The sequence below is a fragment of the Schistocerca gregaria genome, chromosome 3, assembly GCF_023897955.1.
Source record: "Schistocerca gregaria isolate iqSchGreg1 chromosome 3, iqSchGreg1.2, whole genome shotgun sequence".
Lineage (NCBI taxonomy): Eukaryota > Metazoa > Arthropoda > Insecta > Orthoptera > Acrididae > Schistocerca > Schistocerca gregaria.
This window is the reverse complement of record NC_064922.1, coordinates 391,245,934-391,262,689: the sequence shown is the minus strand read 5'-3', so window position 1 is coordinate 391,262,689 and position 16,756 is coordinate 391,245,934. Positions and strand designations below refer to the sequence as shown.

Below are 16,756 nucleotides of genomic sequence, written 5' to 3'. Positions count from 1 at the left end.
GCAAAATGGCTCTGAGCACTATGCGACTTAACTGCTGAGGTCATCAGTCGCCTAGAACTTAGAACTAATTAAACCTAACTAACCTAAGGATATCACACACATCCATGCCCAAGGCAGGATTCGAATCTGCGACCGTAGCAGCCGCTCGGTTCCAGACTGTAGCGCCTAGAACCGCATGGCCACTCCGGCCAGGTTACAAAGTGCATAAATTCCTTTAGGAAAAAATTCTTTTGGTAGTTCACGCAACCACTCATGCACCACTTGGCATACCTCTTCATCAGAACGGAACTTCTTTCCTCCCATTGCGTCTTTGAGTGGTCCAAACATATGGATATCACTTGGTGATGAGGAATGGCGCCATTGCTTGCTTGCTCTCTTCGTTTCCAGTTGGTGGAAGTGAACCAAGGTTTCGTTTCCAGTAACGATTCTTGCACGGAAGCCTACGCCTTCTCGTTCAAAGCGCTGAAGAAGTTCTTCACAAGCATCAACACGTCATTCTCTAATTTCAGGAGCCAGCTGTCGTGGCACCCACCTTGCAGACACTTTTTGAAATTGGAGCACATCATGCACAATGTGGTGTGCTGGCCCATGACTAATCTGTAAACGAGCTACAATGTCATTCAGTGTCACTTGGAGGTTTTCCTTCACTATGGCTTCAACTGCTGCAATGTTCTGTGGAGTCACAACTCGTTGTGCCTGAGCTGGACAAGGAGCATCTTCCACTGAAGTCACACCATTTGCCAACTTTCTACTCGTAGACTTGCTGCTGTGACAAACATGCATAACTGTACTGAACCTTCATTCATCGATGAATTTCAATAGGTTTCACATCTTCACACGCAAAAACCAAATAACAGAACACTGTTCTTCCCTGGTGCAAATCACAAGTGGGGCGGCCATCTTTATACTGACACTGCGGCGGTAGGTGTGCATCTGCACTATGCTGCCACCTACAGGCCATTCTGCATGCCGTTTGTAGCACACTTACCAACTTACAGGATAACGGTGCGAAATTTCGATTTGTTATTGCAAATTTAAGGTTTTCGTTTGACTCATCCTTGCACATCTTAAATTATTCACTGTCCAGAAAGTCAAATATAACATCACAAACGAAGTACTGACAGAACTAAACAAAACAAATTGATATTGGTATATTCCATGAGATCACTAAAGCTTCCAATTACATAAACCAATTATTATTTAAAAACAAAAAGGTTAAACTGTTAAAGATAGAAGAAAGCAGAGGGGTGCACTGGGGAAAGAAATAAAAACTGCAGCACAGGAATACAAAGAATGAACATAAAATATGGTGTCCCACAAGATTCAGTGCAGGTAACTTCAGTTCTTAGCCTAATTAATGAGCTTCCAAAGATTTCAAACAACAATTCAAAAACCAGTTTTTGCTAAGAACAAGCATATTAACACAGGGTCTACAGACAGTTATACCAAACACATATGAGAAGATAAATGTATAGGCCTACAATGGGTTTCCAGCAGAGAATAGACGTATGTCCTGAACAGATAAAGACTCTCATTATGCAATTATAACTAGACACTATGGCTATAATTTCTTAGTGCCCAGCAGGACACTAATTTGCACTATTAAAAAACAAGATCCAAAAATAATTTTCACGTACTATTTGATGCCTTTTCTTATACAACTTGTTCTCCAAAAGCTATTAGTAGTCCTGACAAAATGTTGTCTACTCCCAGGGTCTTGTTTTGAATTGGTCTATCAGTGCTCTATCAAATTATTCTTGCAGTAGCATATCTTCCTTCTAAACTTCATGTATGTCCTCTTGCACTTCTATAATAATGTCTGCAAGCTGATCCCCTTGCATAAATCCTCTACATACTTCTTCCACCTTTCAGCTTTCCCTTCTTAGGTTAGGACTGGTTTTCCAACTGAGCTCTTGATATTCATATAGCTGCTTCTCTTCTCTCCAAAGGTCTCTCCAGTTTTCCTGTAGGTGATATGCACTTCCAAATCGTTAGATTTGTCCTTTGGCTATTCCTGTTAGCCATTTTGCACTCCTAGTCAATCTCATCTTTTAGAGATTTGTACTCCCCTTTCACCTGCTTCATTTTTATATTTTCTTCTTTCATCACCTAATTTCAATATCTCCTGTGTTATTCGAGGATTTCTATTAGGTCTTGTCTTTTTGCACATTTGCTCCTCAGCTGCCTTCTCTATTTCATCTCTCAAAGCTGCCCATTCATATTCTACTGTTCTCTTCAACCGTTGCCTAATGCTCTGTCTGAAACTCTCAACAACCTTTGGTTCTTTCAACTTTTCCAGATCCCATCTCCTTCATTTCCTTCCTCTTTGAAATTTTTCAGTTTCAATCTACAGTTCATAATCAATAAATTGTGGTCAGAGTCCACATTTGCCCTTGGAAATATCTTACAATTTAAAATTTGGTTGCCAAATTTCTGTATACAATCAATCTGAAACCTTCTGATGTCTCCATGCATGCACCCTTCTTTCAAGATTCTTAAACCAAGTGTTAGCGATGATTAAATTACGCTCGATGCAAAATTCTACCAGGCAGCTTTATCTTTTGTGCCTTTCCTCCCAGTCCATAATCACCTATTTCTTTTCTTCTTCTTCTCTTCCTTTTCCTACTATTGAACTCCAGTCTCCCATCACCATTAAATTCTCATCTTCCTTAACAATCTGAATAATTTCTTTTATCTCATCATACTTTTCTTCAACCTCTTCATCGTGTGTGGAGATAATTCGCATATAAACCTGCAATACTGTGTTGGGTGTGGGCTTTGTTCTATCTTGGCTACACTAAGTTCATATTAGCTTACCCACATTCCAATTTTCTTATTCATTATTAAACTCACTCCTGCATTACCCTTATTTCATTTTGGTATTATAACCCTGTATTCATCAGAAGTCCTGTTCCTCCTTCCACCCAACTTCAATCATTCCCACTACATCTAACTGCAACCTATCCATTTCCCTTTTTAAACTTTCAAACCTACCTGCCCGATTAAGGGATCTAACATACACAGCTCTGATCTGTAGAACCCGTTTCATTTCTCCTGATGACGACATCATCCTGAGTAGTGCCCACCAGGAGATCCGAATGGGGTCTATTTTACATCTGGAATGTCATTTAAACATACAGTACAGTGCAGCTGTAGTTTCCCCTTGCTATCAGTTGTTAGCAGTACCTGCACAGCAAGACCATTTTGGTTGAAATTACAAGACAATATAAGTCAAACATCCAGACATTGTCCCTGCAACTAATGAAAAGGCTGCTGCCCCTCCTCAGGAACCATGTTTATCTGGCCTCTCAACAGATGCCCCTCAGATGCAGTTGCACCTTCAGTTGTGTATGGCTATTTGAAGTGTAGAAGTATGCAACCCACCCCTCCCAAGGCAAGGTCCACAGTTCATGGAAGGGGATGAAGTCCACATGAAGTTAAAAATATACCTGTCACCAATTTTCCTACAAATTATCTCATTCTGGTTTGACCCATGAAATCATTAAAATCCCGGGAATTGAATTCTAATATGAATAAAATATGCTCCATAACCTGAATTATACGAAATTAGATTTGTTGACTTCGTCCAACCACAGCCAAACTCTCTCCTTCAAATTTACCTTAGATCAACAGCTAACCAAGTCAAAGCCAATGTCAGTCACCAGAAGATTCAGGTGTTGCAGAATTTCTGTAATGTACATGACAAGTAGCAGCATTCACTATAAGGCTACATAACTTATATATTTATTTACATTTTCTTTGCATGGATCCATCGTAATGATGGGTTTTGCAAACGTCAGACTTAATACTATGGTTATTATTTACACTTATAAAATACACTATATTCTGTAGCTGTTGCTTCTTATGTCTATTTTTTACATGTATAACATTACAACTTATATGCTAATGCCTCATGTTACAATCACTATCTTAAAATTCGTTGAAAGCATATAAACATTTTTCTATTAGAAAAGATTTTAATTTTGTTGTAAAAACATTTCCCATGTACGTTCTTAGAGAGTTTGGTAGCTTGTTATACCAAATCAAACCACTGATATATGGACATCTACCAGTCATTTTTAACATTGATCTGTTATTGAAATAGTTACACTTTGTTCTAGTGTTGTGGACATGTACATCACTGCTCTTGATAGCTTCTGTTGGTTGACTTATAGAAAATATAACTATTTTGAAGATGCACAGAGAATATATTGTAAGATATTTGTGCTGCACAAACACTTCACGACATGAATCTCTATGTCCCATCCCATGTATGTCTTATTGCTCTTTTCTGTAGTAGTAGTAGTAGTAGTATTCTTTTTAAATGTACATCAGCTGCACAGCCCCACAGTTCAATTCTGTAATTGAGAAAGGCATAAAGTGTTCCATAATATACTAATTTCAGTGCTTGGCTAGGAACTATCTTTGAGAGCTGGCTGAGGAGATATATGGCAGTACTGACTTTCCTGCATATGAAATTAATGTGATATGTCCACCGCAAATTTTCATCAACATACACACCCAGGAATTTACAGTTACCATTTTCTGTTGCACAGATATTACACACACTATTCATATTGTTGTTGCGAGAACTGCACGTTTTAAATGTCAGTAGTTGATATTTGGTGACATTCATCTTGAGTCTCTGATCATTGAAGTATTTTGTTACTTCTGTTACACCACTAGTAGCAAGAGATTCTAGCTCATTAGATTCACTCCCATAGAATAAGACTGACGTGTCATCTGCATAGCTTACAATATGGGAGTTAATGGGTTGTGCAATGTCATTAATATAAATAAGGAAGAGAAAGGGTCCAAGGATTAAGCCCTGTGGTACACCTTGTAATACAGGTTCACTGGTGGACTGGGAGTTGCTGATGATTCAGCAGGTATGTAGTTAGAAGATTCATGGCTTGATCCCCAATACTATAAGATTTTAGCTTTTTAAGAAGTACCCTATGGTTTACCGTATCAAATGCTCTTGTCAGGTCCAAAAATATACCTGCAGTCTGCATCTTCTGGTCCAACATACAGTAAACTTTATGGATGAACTGTGTAACTGCTGTGGTTGCACTCAGCTATTTTCTGAAGCCATGCTGCAAATCCACAAACAGTTTATGTTTTGTGAAAAAGGCAGTTAGCTGAGAAAGGATAATGCTTTCGAATATATTATTAAAAGTGGGAATTAATGATATCGGTCTATAGTTGGACACATCTTCTTTATTTCCCTTTTTATGCACTGGTTTCACAACACTCATTTTTAGAATCGTTAGATACATGTTTTCTCTAATGCTGCAATTAATCAGGTTAGTAAGAGGTTTAGAGATTTCTTTTAAGCATGCTTTAGTAATAGCACTGGATACACCATCCCATCCAGATGTAAATTTTTTCTTTAGCATGTATGCGAACCTCCTGCTCATTCACTTCCCCAAATTCAAATTCGGTACTGGATGAGATGGCATTGGGTCTCTACCTGTGAATTTATAATATAGGTTGATTGTTCACCAGAAATGCAGTAATTATTAAAAATATTACATACAGTATCTGGGTCTTTTATAATGTTACCATCATGTCGTATGCTGAGTGGTTCCATGTTCATCTCATTGGGACCTTTTCGGTGTTTGTCAATTGGTTTCCAAGTTGCTTTGCTTATGTTGTCAGAGTGTTCTATTGTTTTGCTGTTAATGTGCTTCCTTAGGTTAACAATTTCAGTTTTAAAAGTTTGCTTAGCTCTATTGCATTTTTCCTTGAAAAACCTGCGTAGTAGTAGTTTTATAAAGCTGGTTTAGATCATGTACTTGCTGCCTGAGCATAATCAGATTTGTTGGGAGTTTTAGTCTAGGATTACTTCCATTTTGACTGTGTAACTACCTTCTGGATTTCTCTGACTGGACAACAATGATGCAGTATGGTTGAGTAGAACTCATTCCAATTCTCATCCAACCCTTTTACCTGGTACACAGAATCCCATTCCTCATTCACTAGTTTGTCTTTAAGAGCATTAATATTTGAGGTATTCAGCATTCGTTTCTGTAGCACAATTTTTGTTATTTTAGGCACAACTGAACTGTTGTATTCTACCACCCGACAGAAGTGGTCAGAATAAAGAAAATTTCTGTTACTGTAATTTACATTATCTATAACATCTTTGTTGATTATAGCATAATGTATTCTAGTGGAACATGTGTCCGTCATTCTGGCATCAGAGTTCACTAAATTTACAAGGTTGTATGAGGTTAGTACATCACTGAGTTTCAAGTTTACTATACTATTTGAGTTTGCATCTATATTAAAGTCACCTAATATAGTAAGGTCATTAGAACCGGCCTGACCAATAATACTGCAAAGTTTATCCATAAACAGCATTACATCAGCATTTGGTGGCCTATATACTCCAATCACTTTATGCTTTGATAACTTATGATCATTACTGTGGAGTACAATACCTCTGATTTCAATTGATCCTTCTTTGGTGTGGTGTTGAAGAAAGGATTTTTTTTTTTAGCTTCTATATCCTTATTAACATAAATTGCCACACCACTACCTTTATGGTTTTGCCATAACTAATTGCAACTAAGTAACCTAATAATCTGTAATATATTATTTCACTGCATTTTAGCCCATGTTCTGGTATTACTAGTACATGTGACAAGTGTTCCTCTATGAATATTTGTAGAATGTCTAGTTTGTTTCTGAGATATTGCACTACTAGTAGTATACTGCACACAACCCTCTAATTTCAGGTGTATCTATTTTCGTTGAAAAATACCAGTATTTATGTAACGATTAAGCTGCCAGGAGACAAACAGCATTTATTTGTCCATATCTGAAGAAGCAGCAACTTTTTTCACAGTACCACTTTTCCTGCTAATTTATTTGGTTACATAGAAAGAAAACTGACATTCTATGGATCGGGCAGGTAGGTTAGAAAATTCAAAAAGGGAAATGGATAGGTTAAAATTAAATATAGTGAGAATTAGTGAAGTTTGGTGTTTAGGAGGAACAAGACTTTTGGTCAGGTGAATACAGGATCATAAATACAAAATCAAATATGGGTAATGCAGGAGTGGGTTTAATAATGAATAAAAAAATAGGTGTATGGGTAAGCTACTACAAACAGCATAGTGAACGCATTATTGTGGCCAAGATAGACATGAAGCCCACACCTACTACAGTAGTGCACGTTTATATGCCAACTAGCTCTGCAGATGATGAAGAAATTGATGAAATGTATGATGAGACAAAAGAAATTATTCAGGTAGTAAAGGGAGACGAAAATTTAATAGTCATGGGTGACTGGAATTCATCAGTGAGAAAAGGGAGAGAAGGAAACATAGTGGGTGAATATGGATTGGGGGAGAGAAATGAAAGAGGAAACCGCCTGGTAGAATTTTGCGCAGAGCACAACTTAATCATAGCTAATACTTGGTTTAAGAATCGTAAAAGAAGGTTGTATACATGGAAGAACCCTGGAGACACTAAAAGGTATGAGATAGGTTATATAATGGTAAGACAGAGTTTTGGGAACCAGGTTTTGAATTGTAAGACATTTCCAGGGGCAGATGTGGACTCTGACCACAATCTATTTGTTATGAACTGTAGATTAAAACTGAAGAAACTGCAAAAGGTGGGAATTTAAGGAGATGGGACCTGGATAGACTGAAAGAACCAGAGGTTGTACAGAGTTTCAGGGAGAGCATAAGGGAACAATTGACAGGAATGGGGGAAAGAAATACAGTAGAAGAAGAATGGGTAGCTTTGAGGGATGGAGTAGTGAAGGCAGCAGAGGATCAAGTAGGTAAAAAGACGAGGGCTAGTAGAAATCCTTGGGTAACAGAAGAAATACTGAATTTAATTGATGAAAGGAGAAAATATAAAGATGCAGTAAATGAAGCAGGCAAAAAGGAATACAAACGTCTCAAAAATGAGATTGACAGGAAGTGCAAAATGGCTAAGCAGGGATGGCTAGAGGACAAATGTAAGGATGTAGAGGCTTATCTCACTAGGGGTAAGACAGATACGGCCTGAGGAAAATTAAAGAGACCTTTGGAGAAAAGAGAACCACTTGTATGAATATCAAGAGCTCAGATGGAAACCCAGTTCTAAGCAAAGAAGGAAAAGCAGAAAGGTGGAAGGAGTATATAGAGGGCCTATACAAGGGCGATGTACTTGAGGACAATATTATGGAAATGGAAGAGGATGTAGATGAAGACGAAATGGGAGATATGATATTGCTTGAAGAGTTTGACAGAGCACTGAAAGACCTGAGTCAAAGCAAGGCCCCCGGAGTAGACAACATTCCATTAGAACTACTGACAGCCTAGGGAGAGCCAGTCCTGACGAAACTCTACGATCTGGTGAGCAAGATGTATGAGACAGGCGAAATAACCTCAGACTTCAAGAAGAATATAATAATTCCAATCCCAAAGAAAGCAGGTGTTGACAGATGTGAAAATTACCGAACTATCAGTTTAATAAGTCACAGATGCAAAATACTAACGCGAATTCTTTACAGACAAATGGAAAAACTGGTAGAAGCCGACCTCTGGGAAGATCAGTTTGGATTCCGTAGAAATATTGCAACATGTGAGGCAATACTGACCCTATGACTTATCTTAGAAGCTAGATTAAGGAAAGGCAAACCTACGTTTCAAGCATTTGTAGACTTAGAGAAAGCTTTTGACAATGTTGATTGGAATACTCTCTTTCAAATTCTGAAGGTGGCAGGGGTAAAATACAGGGAGCAAAAGGCTATTTACAATTTGCACTGAAACCAGATGGAAGTTATAAGAGTCGAGGGGTATGAAAGGGAAGCAGTGGTCGGGAGACCAAGAGATGAATACACTAAACAGATTCAGAAGGATGTAGGTTGCAGTGGGTACTGGGAGATGAAGAAGCTTGCACAGGATAGAGTAGCATGGAGATCTGCATCAAACCAGTCTCAGGACTCAAAACCACAACAACAACAACAACATTTGTGTCAATCACAAACAATACTAAGTAATTGTGTGATACTTTACTTTAATATGGGTTTCAGATTCAGTTTCTAAGAGTTGCCTCTCTAAAATATTGAAAAGTTCAAGTGGCATACAAGAATTCAATATAACAGAAATTTGGTACTGTCAATGCATAGGAAGACGTGTGTGGCACACAGTGAAATGAAGGAATGGGTTTGCGAGAGTGGACATGATGAAACAAAGAGACAGAAAGGAGAGTACACTGTGGACGTAGATCATTGGAATACTGAATGGCTGGAGTTAGAATGATGCAGTGCAGGGCATGACAGTGCTATCTTACAGTAGAGATAACACATACTTCAAATAGATCTAAACATTTAGTAAAATACTTATCAGAACCAAAACATATTAATATAGGGGTTCCACAAGGTAGCATATTAGGACCAATACTATTGCTGATATACATCAATGACTTTCCCAGTAGTGTTACTCATGGTGAGAAAATTCTCTTCGCTGATGACAGCAATATTATAGTCACTGAGAGAACAAGAGAACTCCTTACCGAGAAAGCAAATGAAACTCTCAAGGAAGTTTACGATTGGTCAATAAGCAACAAATTGACATTAAACATAAAGAAAACTAATGCCATGAACTTCAGTTTGAAGAGGAAAAATGACAATGTTAAATTAAATGTAGATGGCACCTCTATAGACTGTGTAACAAATGCAAAATTTCTAGGAATGAATATTGACTCTCAGCTGAAGTGGTGCGAAAACACAAAGGTACTTGCAAACAGAATGTCATCAGCATGTTATGCCCTTAGAATTCTATCATCTGTGTGTAACATGCAGTGTCTTTTAGTTACATATTATTCATATGTACACTCAATTCTTAGCTATGGCATTCTTTTTTGGGGAACAAATCCACAAAATATGAACACAATTTTCAAACTCCAGAAAAGAGCCATAAGAATAATAACCAGAAATAGTAGTCGAGCTCATCGTAAAGATCTGTTCAAAACACTGGGAATTTTCACTGCTCCATGTGAACACATTTACCAGTCAGTTGTACACATCAAAAGTAACATTCACAATTACTGCACAAACAGCTCTGTCCATGACCATGCAACAAGAGATAGACTCAACTTACATTTACCAAGAAAAAATAAACATAAAACTCAAAACAGCATTTTCTACCAAGGAATAAAACTGTACAATAAATTACCAAAAGAGATTAAAGAAATTTCAAAAATACACTTATTTAAGAAGGCAGCTAAAAAGTACCTGTTATGCAATACATTTTATACATTGAAGGATTACTTAGATAAAGCAGAGTAGGGGTTTGATAAAAAAATGTTATACAAACAAATAATAATAATAATGATGATTATAAAACATCCAATATTCCACATAACACCTTCACTTTATTATTTTTCTTCTTTTTTTCCTTTCTAGAGACACTCTCCCCTCAAGCTATGCATAGCACAATACTAACACCTCTTCCTCTTTCTGAGCTCAACATCTCACTCATTATGAAGGGATGCTGACTCAGTTTTTCAGGATAGCAAATGGGAACTTGCAGTACAGAAAATGGCCCAAGGATCACCTGTGTGTGTGTGTGTGTGTGTGTGTGTGTGTGTGTGTGTGTGTAGTGAGTGAAGTGTTATGAAACAATGTGTGTATAGTGTGTGCAGTGACTGATAGTGAAATATGAGTGAATAGTGTGGCATTACATTATTTAATGAGTTATTTGTAAATAAATTATTGTATACCAGGAGTAAAATCTAATGATTGTCTCTAACTAGAAGTCTGTAAATATATGTGTATACGAATTAGCTTATTGTAAATTGATCTAAGCTTGTAAATACTTTGTCATGTCCTATATCCTTGTAAAAAGAGATCTACGGATGAATAAAACTACTACTACTACTACTAGTAGTAGTATACATTCTCTTTCTGTGTAACTCTATGGGGCAAGCGCAGCTAAAATCAATAACTGCACAAAAACTAGGTAATTGAAATATTAGGTCTTCACACTTTGCTCATTACCTTTACTATTGAACAGGTACTGTCGAAAGTAATAAAAATCAATTTACAATGGTGTGAGATTTATGACGTATAAAAATAATTTCTGTTTAAACTACATACCTCATTCTAGAATTCATAATGGAATTCTGTGTTCCAGTGTAAACCTCTCTAGATTCAAAAGACAATACATAACATATACCAATGACCCAGCAAACCAATTACCTTCCTAGATTTAAGAATTTAAGCCACTGTTAACAGCATAGAGTGTATTAATTTGCACCAGTTGAAAAAAGGCCTCGAGATTCATCAGTCTATTCACGGCAATATTGAAAATAAAAGCAACTGTGATTATGTCTGGAGACTACTTAGCATACTGAAAGATTTTCTGTTAATTATATTGTTTTCCCATACAGCATGTTAAGGTTCCGCATGGCAGACTATTAATAACTGTTTATGTGGCTTGTAGAAAGTTTGTATGACAAATAGCTCCCACTGCTAAGTTGAAGATACAGCTTGAGAAGCAACACAGAGTTGGTAGTAAGTCCACAGAAGAAGGAGGGTCTTGGGTTCAAAGCTGACCCTGTAAGTGCAGGGAAACTGTACAAGACAAGAATGAATTTACATCTTGACTCATGATTTCCATCGTTGTGAAATCTATGATTACCAATGTAAAATTTATGGCAACAACAGCCACACAAAGTAGTTGGGGAAATTAACAATAGTGACTTGTAAATACAACCATGCTATCTTTTAGTCCTAAAAAATAATTATTTAACAGAAACAATTTAATGCAATTTTTTGTTCTCACCAGACCAGGTTACAAATGTACACGACTTATGAATGCTGTCTTTCTTGTGGAAAATAAGTGATTTCTCCTCCGTAATTTTCTTTATCCATCGAGAAAAAAGAAGCAAACATGTTGCAAGAGGCACTCCTGCATCAACTTGTTCTTGTTTAATTCCAGTAAAAGTTCGGCAGAAACGTGAAAGTTTAGGATTCTCGGTAGGCATAACATATTGCTGAAATTCATCTTCAATTGCTCCACTCTTAGTATTCAGCAAGACTGCTGGAAATTCAATAACTTCTGGCTGATATTTGAACTTGTTCTCATTGTCCCAACATGTTGATTCAAAATCAATGACTATTACATAATCAAACATTTGATCTGGTTTCTGCAGTGCAGGTTTACTTGCTGAGGAACCAATGGGAACCCTCTCCAAGCACCCATGCTTCCTAAAAAAAAACGGGAAAAACGTTAGTAGGCCTACGGCAACAAGCAACTGACACACTTCACTTCCCAAACTTCACACGTCTACTTCAGAATAAATGCAAAACTGATTAGAAAAGATCATTTTAAACAACTTTTGTTCCCTTGTACTCTGTCAAATGCTGCCATGTGCACAATCAACATATGCTGAATTTACAATTACTTTCATTCCCAAAATGTTCTACATAATTAAAAACGAGTACTCCGATGAACCATACTCACCGAGCAAGTTGCTTAATTAACTCGTGATTCATAATCTGCAATAGGTGGCGTACTATGCTGATGACGACGACGACAATCTCGAAACATTACACACATTTAGTAATCGGCGTTATTTACATTCACCGTAAAAGTCACTTTACACTTATTTTCAAAACCTTGTGCGGCATAAAAATATCGATACTACTGTAATCGAAACGTGTCTTATTGATCATCTTACTGAAGATCGATTCTAGTGAGCTCGAGCTAAATACGTCAGTAGTATTGAACTCACTGGTCGATTCACACTAGAAGTCATCCAAGACCGCATTTAGACAGGGTCCACACATTGGGACCAACGTTGGCGCTAACAGTGTTCATTCGATTTACACATCAAGGCATTTTTGCACATGGCGGCCACTGAGTGACGCGCGTTTCTTCGGCTCGCGAGTTTTTCCGCTCATTGAAGGTGTTACAGAGAAGTGCGACAGTCCACAACGTTTGCATCTGACTAAACAAGTGTTACTTGCCGTGGTGTATTGTTCTCCGTCGATTACCACAAGTGATAAGTGATAAGTGAGTGAAAAATGGGAAGAGCACGAGTAAGCGGCAGCAGGCGAGGCTACAGGGGCGCAGGCAGCGCGGGCGCCCGGTCTCCGGCGGCAGGTGAGGCCCCGCTTCCCGACATCGGGGAGCTCGTCCGGTCCCAGGTGAGTGCGGCGCTGCACAGCAAAGACACGCTAGACGTAATCGTGCAATCCATCACGGACTCTGTGACGGCCGCGGTCATGGACCAACTGCAAGAGTCTTTCGGGCGTAACAGCACCGAAATCCAGTCTCTTAGAAAGTCCCTGGCCGCACAAGAGAAAAAAGCCGCCGAGCTAGAAGCTAAACTGTCTGCTGCCACCGATGAAATTGAGCAGTATCAGCGAAGGAACAGCTTGCGCTTGTTCGGGGTAGCTGAAAACGATCGCGAAAACACCGACGACCTGGCCATTAGCCTCGTGCGTGAGAAACTTGGCGTGCAGATCGACGTGGCCGATATTGGCAGAAGCCATCGTGTTGGGCGCAGGATACCAGGCGCCACGAAACCCAGGCCTATAATAATTAAATTTGTGTCGTACCGGAAAAGAGCTGAAGTGTTTGCTCAGAAAAGAAAACTCGCCAAGAGTGGGGTTACCCTGAGGGAAGATCTGACGCGCGAAAGACTAAAAGTTTTGAACGCTGCGATCACACAGTTCGGCCTTCAAAATGTATGGACCCAGGACGGCAGGATCGTAGTCAAGACGGAAGGAGGGAGGAAAACGGTGACGAACATGTTCGAACTGAAAGACTGAGCGAAATCTCGCGAGACACAAAGTCTCATATTGTAATCTGTCTAATATAAGTTAATTTTTATTCTTTCTTTTCATGTTTTAGCTTAAATATAGCTCCGTTATTTCTATAAGTACCATAAGTACTCTATTTAAAATCAGTCAATTATTTCACATAAATATTGTTTCTTTATTTGTCTATCATAAGTGCTCATGTATACTCATATTGTCAGTTAAATGGGAATTAACATTCTCCATTAACAGGAATCTCCTTACAACCGCCTTTCTGTATCTGTTATTTTCATCTTCGCCACTACCACTACTACTACTATTATCTTTTTCGTAACCACTACTGCCACTTTCCATCTTTCTTTTCGCTCCCTTCTCCGATACTTCCAGCGTGTTTTTCACCTTTAGTTCACAGACGCTTGAGTCAGTCACGACCTTGGACACCTGTAAACATGTCTTCCCCCACAAAATCCAGCTTTTGTCCCTCTTCCGGCCAGCAGGTAAACGGAGCGCGCTCGGTCCTACAGGCGGCCACAATGGGACGGACCGGTTCCGGCGGCGGGCTCTTTGTGGCCCACGCGAACGCGCAGTCGCTAACGGCTCACTTCGACGAGTTCTGTGACCTGTTCTGCCAATCGCTGTTCCACATTATCCTCGTCTCTGAAACTTGGTTGAAACCAAACATTTCTTCCGACGCTATCCGAATCGCTGGTTACTCTCTCCTAAGGGCAGATCGTGAAACACGACGCGGGGGTGGTGTGGGTGCCTATGTTCGCTCTGATCTGACACCTACTGTACTATGCACATCGGATGCAAAGGGCGAAGGAGAAGCAGAGTTCTTGTTTTTCGAAATAAATACATCAAATCAGAAACTGCTAATTGGAGTAATCTATAAACCTCCAAACGTCGGTGCCATGTCCTCCTTTCAGTCTGCCCTGTCCTCACTCGTGACACAGTATGAACACATAATCATTATGGGCGACACAAACATCGACTTACAGTTAAAATCTCCCTCTGCCGAAAAACTAAGGCGACTGTTCCACTCCAATGATATGAGTTTAACACCGCTGGACCCAACTCATCACACGTCACACAGCCACACACTCATAGATATAATAGCAACAAAGCGACCAGATAAAGTAATCCGCGCCCATCAGACATCCGCTCCAGGACTCTCTGCTCATGACGTGATATTCTTAAATTACTCAGTGCATACTACCAAAGAAAAATCTCACCTGGTAACCTACAGAAACTTAAAAAATGTTAACCATGACGCTCTTCAAAAGGATTGCTCAGACATCCCTTGGCATGATATAAGCAATGAACCGACTTTAGACGGAAAAATTCGGCAATTATGTAGCAAAATCATTGCACTGTATGATAAACATGCTCCTCAACGCACTGTCAAGGTAAAGAGAGCTCCTGCTCCATGGCTCACCACTGCATTACGCCAGTTAATGAATAAACGTGATGCTGCACACAGGGCCTTCAAGCGTAACCCAACTCCCGAGGCGTACGAAGCTTATAGGAAACTCCGAAACAGAACGAAGCAAAGCGTGAGAAATGCCAAACTCAGACATGCCCGCTCTGTCGTATGCGGCATATCAAAACCTGCTGCACTGTGGAAAAAGCTGCGCAGTTTCGGTATAGGGAAGCGAAGATATGACGCTGTTTATCAAGCGTCTGCAGAAGAATTAAACAATTTCTTCGCAACAGCTGTAATCTGCCACGAAGCGACAAATTACCAGCCCCAAGATATCAATCTCTTGAGAGACAAGTTTTTCCTAAAACATGTCACTACCGGCACAGTACACAAGGCAATTATGAGAATCTCTTCCGAGGCAGTAGGAAATGATGGAGTGAGCATTGGCATGATTAAAAACGTCGTAGCCACTATTATTCCAGTTATCACAGACATCTTCAACCTGTCTCTTGTCAGTAGTATATACCCTACTGAGTGGAAGCAAAGTTTAATCCAGCCTATACCCAAGACTGACAACCCTAAGTCGCCAGGTGACTACAGGCCGATCAGTATACTACCTGCAATATCTAAAGCCCTAGAATACATCGTCCACGAACAGCTGACGGATTACCTCAAAACTCATAACATCCATGACGAATATCAGTCAGGCTTTCGAAAGCACCATAGTACAGTAACTGCATTAATCAAAGTAACTGATGACATTAAACATGCTATGGACAGACGTGAAGCTACTATCCTAACACTGCTCGACTTTAGCAAGGCTTTTGACACAGTTGACTTTGATATATTACTAATCAAAATGAAACAGCTGAATTTCTCAATCAGCGCAATACACTGGTTCGACAGCTACCTCAAAAACAGAAGTCAACAAGTCGTTTGTGGGTCGGAAAAGTCATCATGGAAAAGCGTGCACTCTGGAGTTCCCCAAGGCTCCGTCCTTGGTCCACTACTCTTCTCACTGTATATTAATGATATTTCTTCAGTGATTCACTCCTGCAGCTACCATCTATATGCTGACGACATCCAACTGTACATAAGTGCAAGCCCCAAAAACATTGCTGGCGCAGTAGCGAGTATGAACGCAGATCTTTGCTCTGTTTCTCGATGGGCACAGAACCTAGGTCTGAAACTAAACCCCAAGAAATCCCAGGTCACACTTATATCTCATCCAAAGTTAATCAGCCGGTACTTTCGCGAAACGGTCCCTAAAATACTCCTCAATGGTACCCAACTACCATACCAAAAAACAGTAAAAGACCTTGGAATAATCTTGGATGAACACCTAAACTGGGAAGAACAAACAGTCACAGCTTGCCGGAAATCGCTCTCCTCCCTACATGCAATTCAAAAATTTAGAAAAATATTTCCAACCCATGTTAAACAAAAATTAGTCCAAACACTAGTCTTGCCTAATCTTTACTACTGCGATGTAGTTCAACACGGCACAAATAGTGAAAATTCTAGATGCCTCGAGCTAGTGATGAATGCTTGCATCAGATACG

The 16,756-nt window shown here is 39.3% G+C and overlaps 1 protein-coding gene across 1 annotated transcript in view; it reads right to left on the bottom strand.

The window, feature by feature from the left end:
* Positions 1 to 12,676, bottom strand: part of LOC126354190 (ERI1 exoribonuclease 2-like) — a 48,701-nt gene extending 36,025 nt beyond the window's left edge. The window contains exons 1-2 of the mRNA XM_050003641.1: positions 12,474 to 12,676; positions 11,793 to 12,217 (exon numbers count right to left, since the gene is read on the bottom strand). Of these exons, the coding sequence (XP_049859598.1) occupies positions 11,793 to 12,217; positions 12,474 to 12,505 (457 nt within the window). The 5' untranslated portion in view covers positions 12,506 to 12,676. The remainder of the gene's footprint in view (positions 1 to 11,792; positions 12,218 to 12,473) is intronic.
* Positions 12,677 to 16,756: the final 4,080 nt, after the last annotated feature.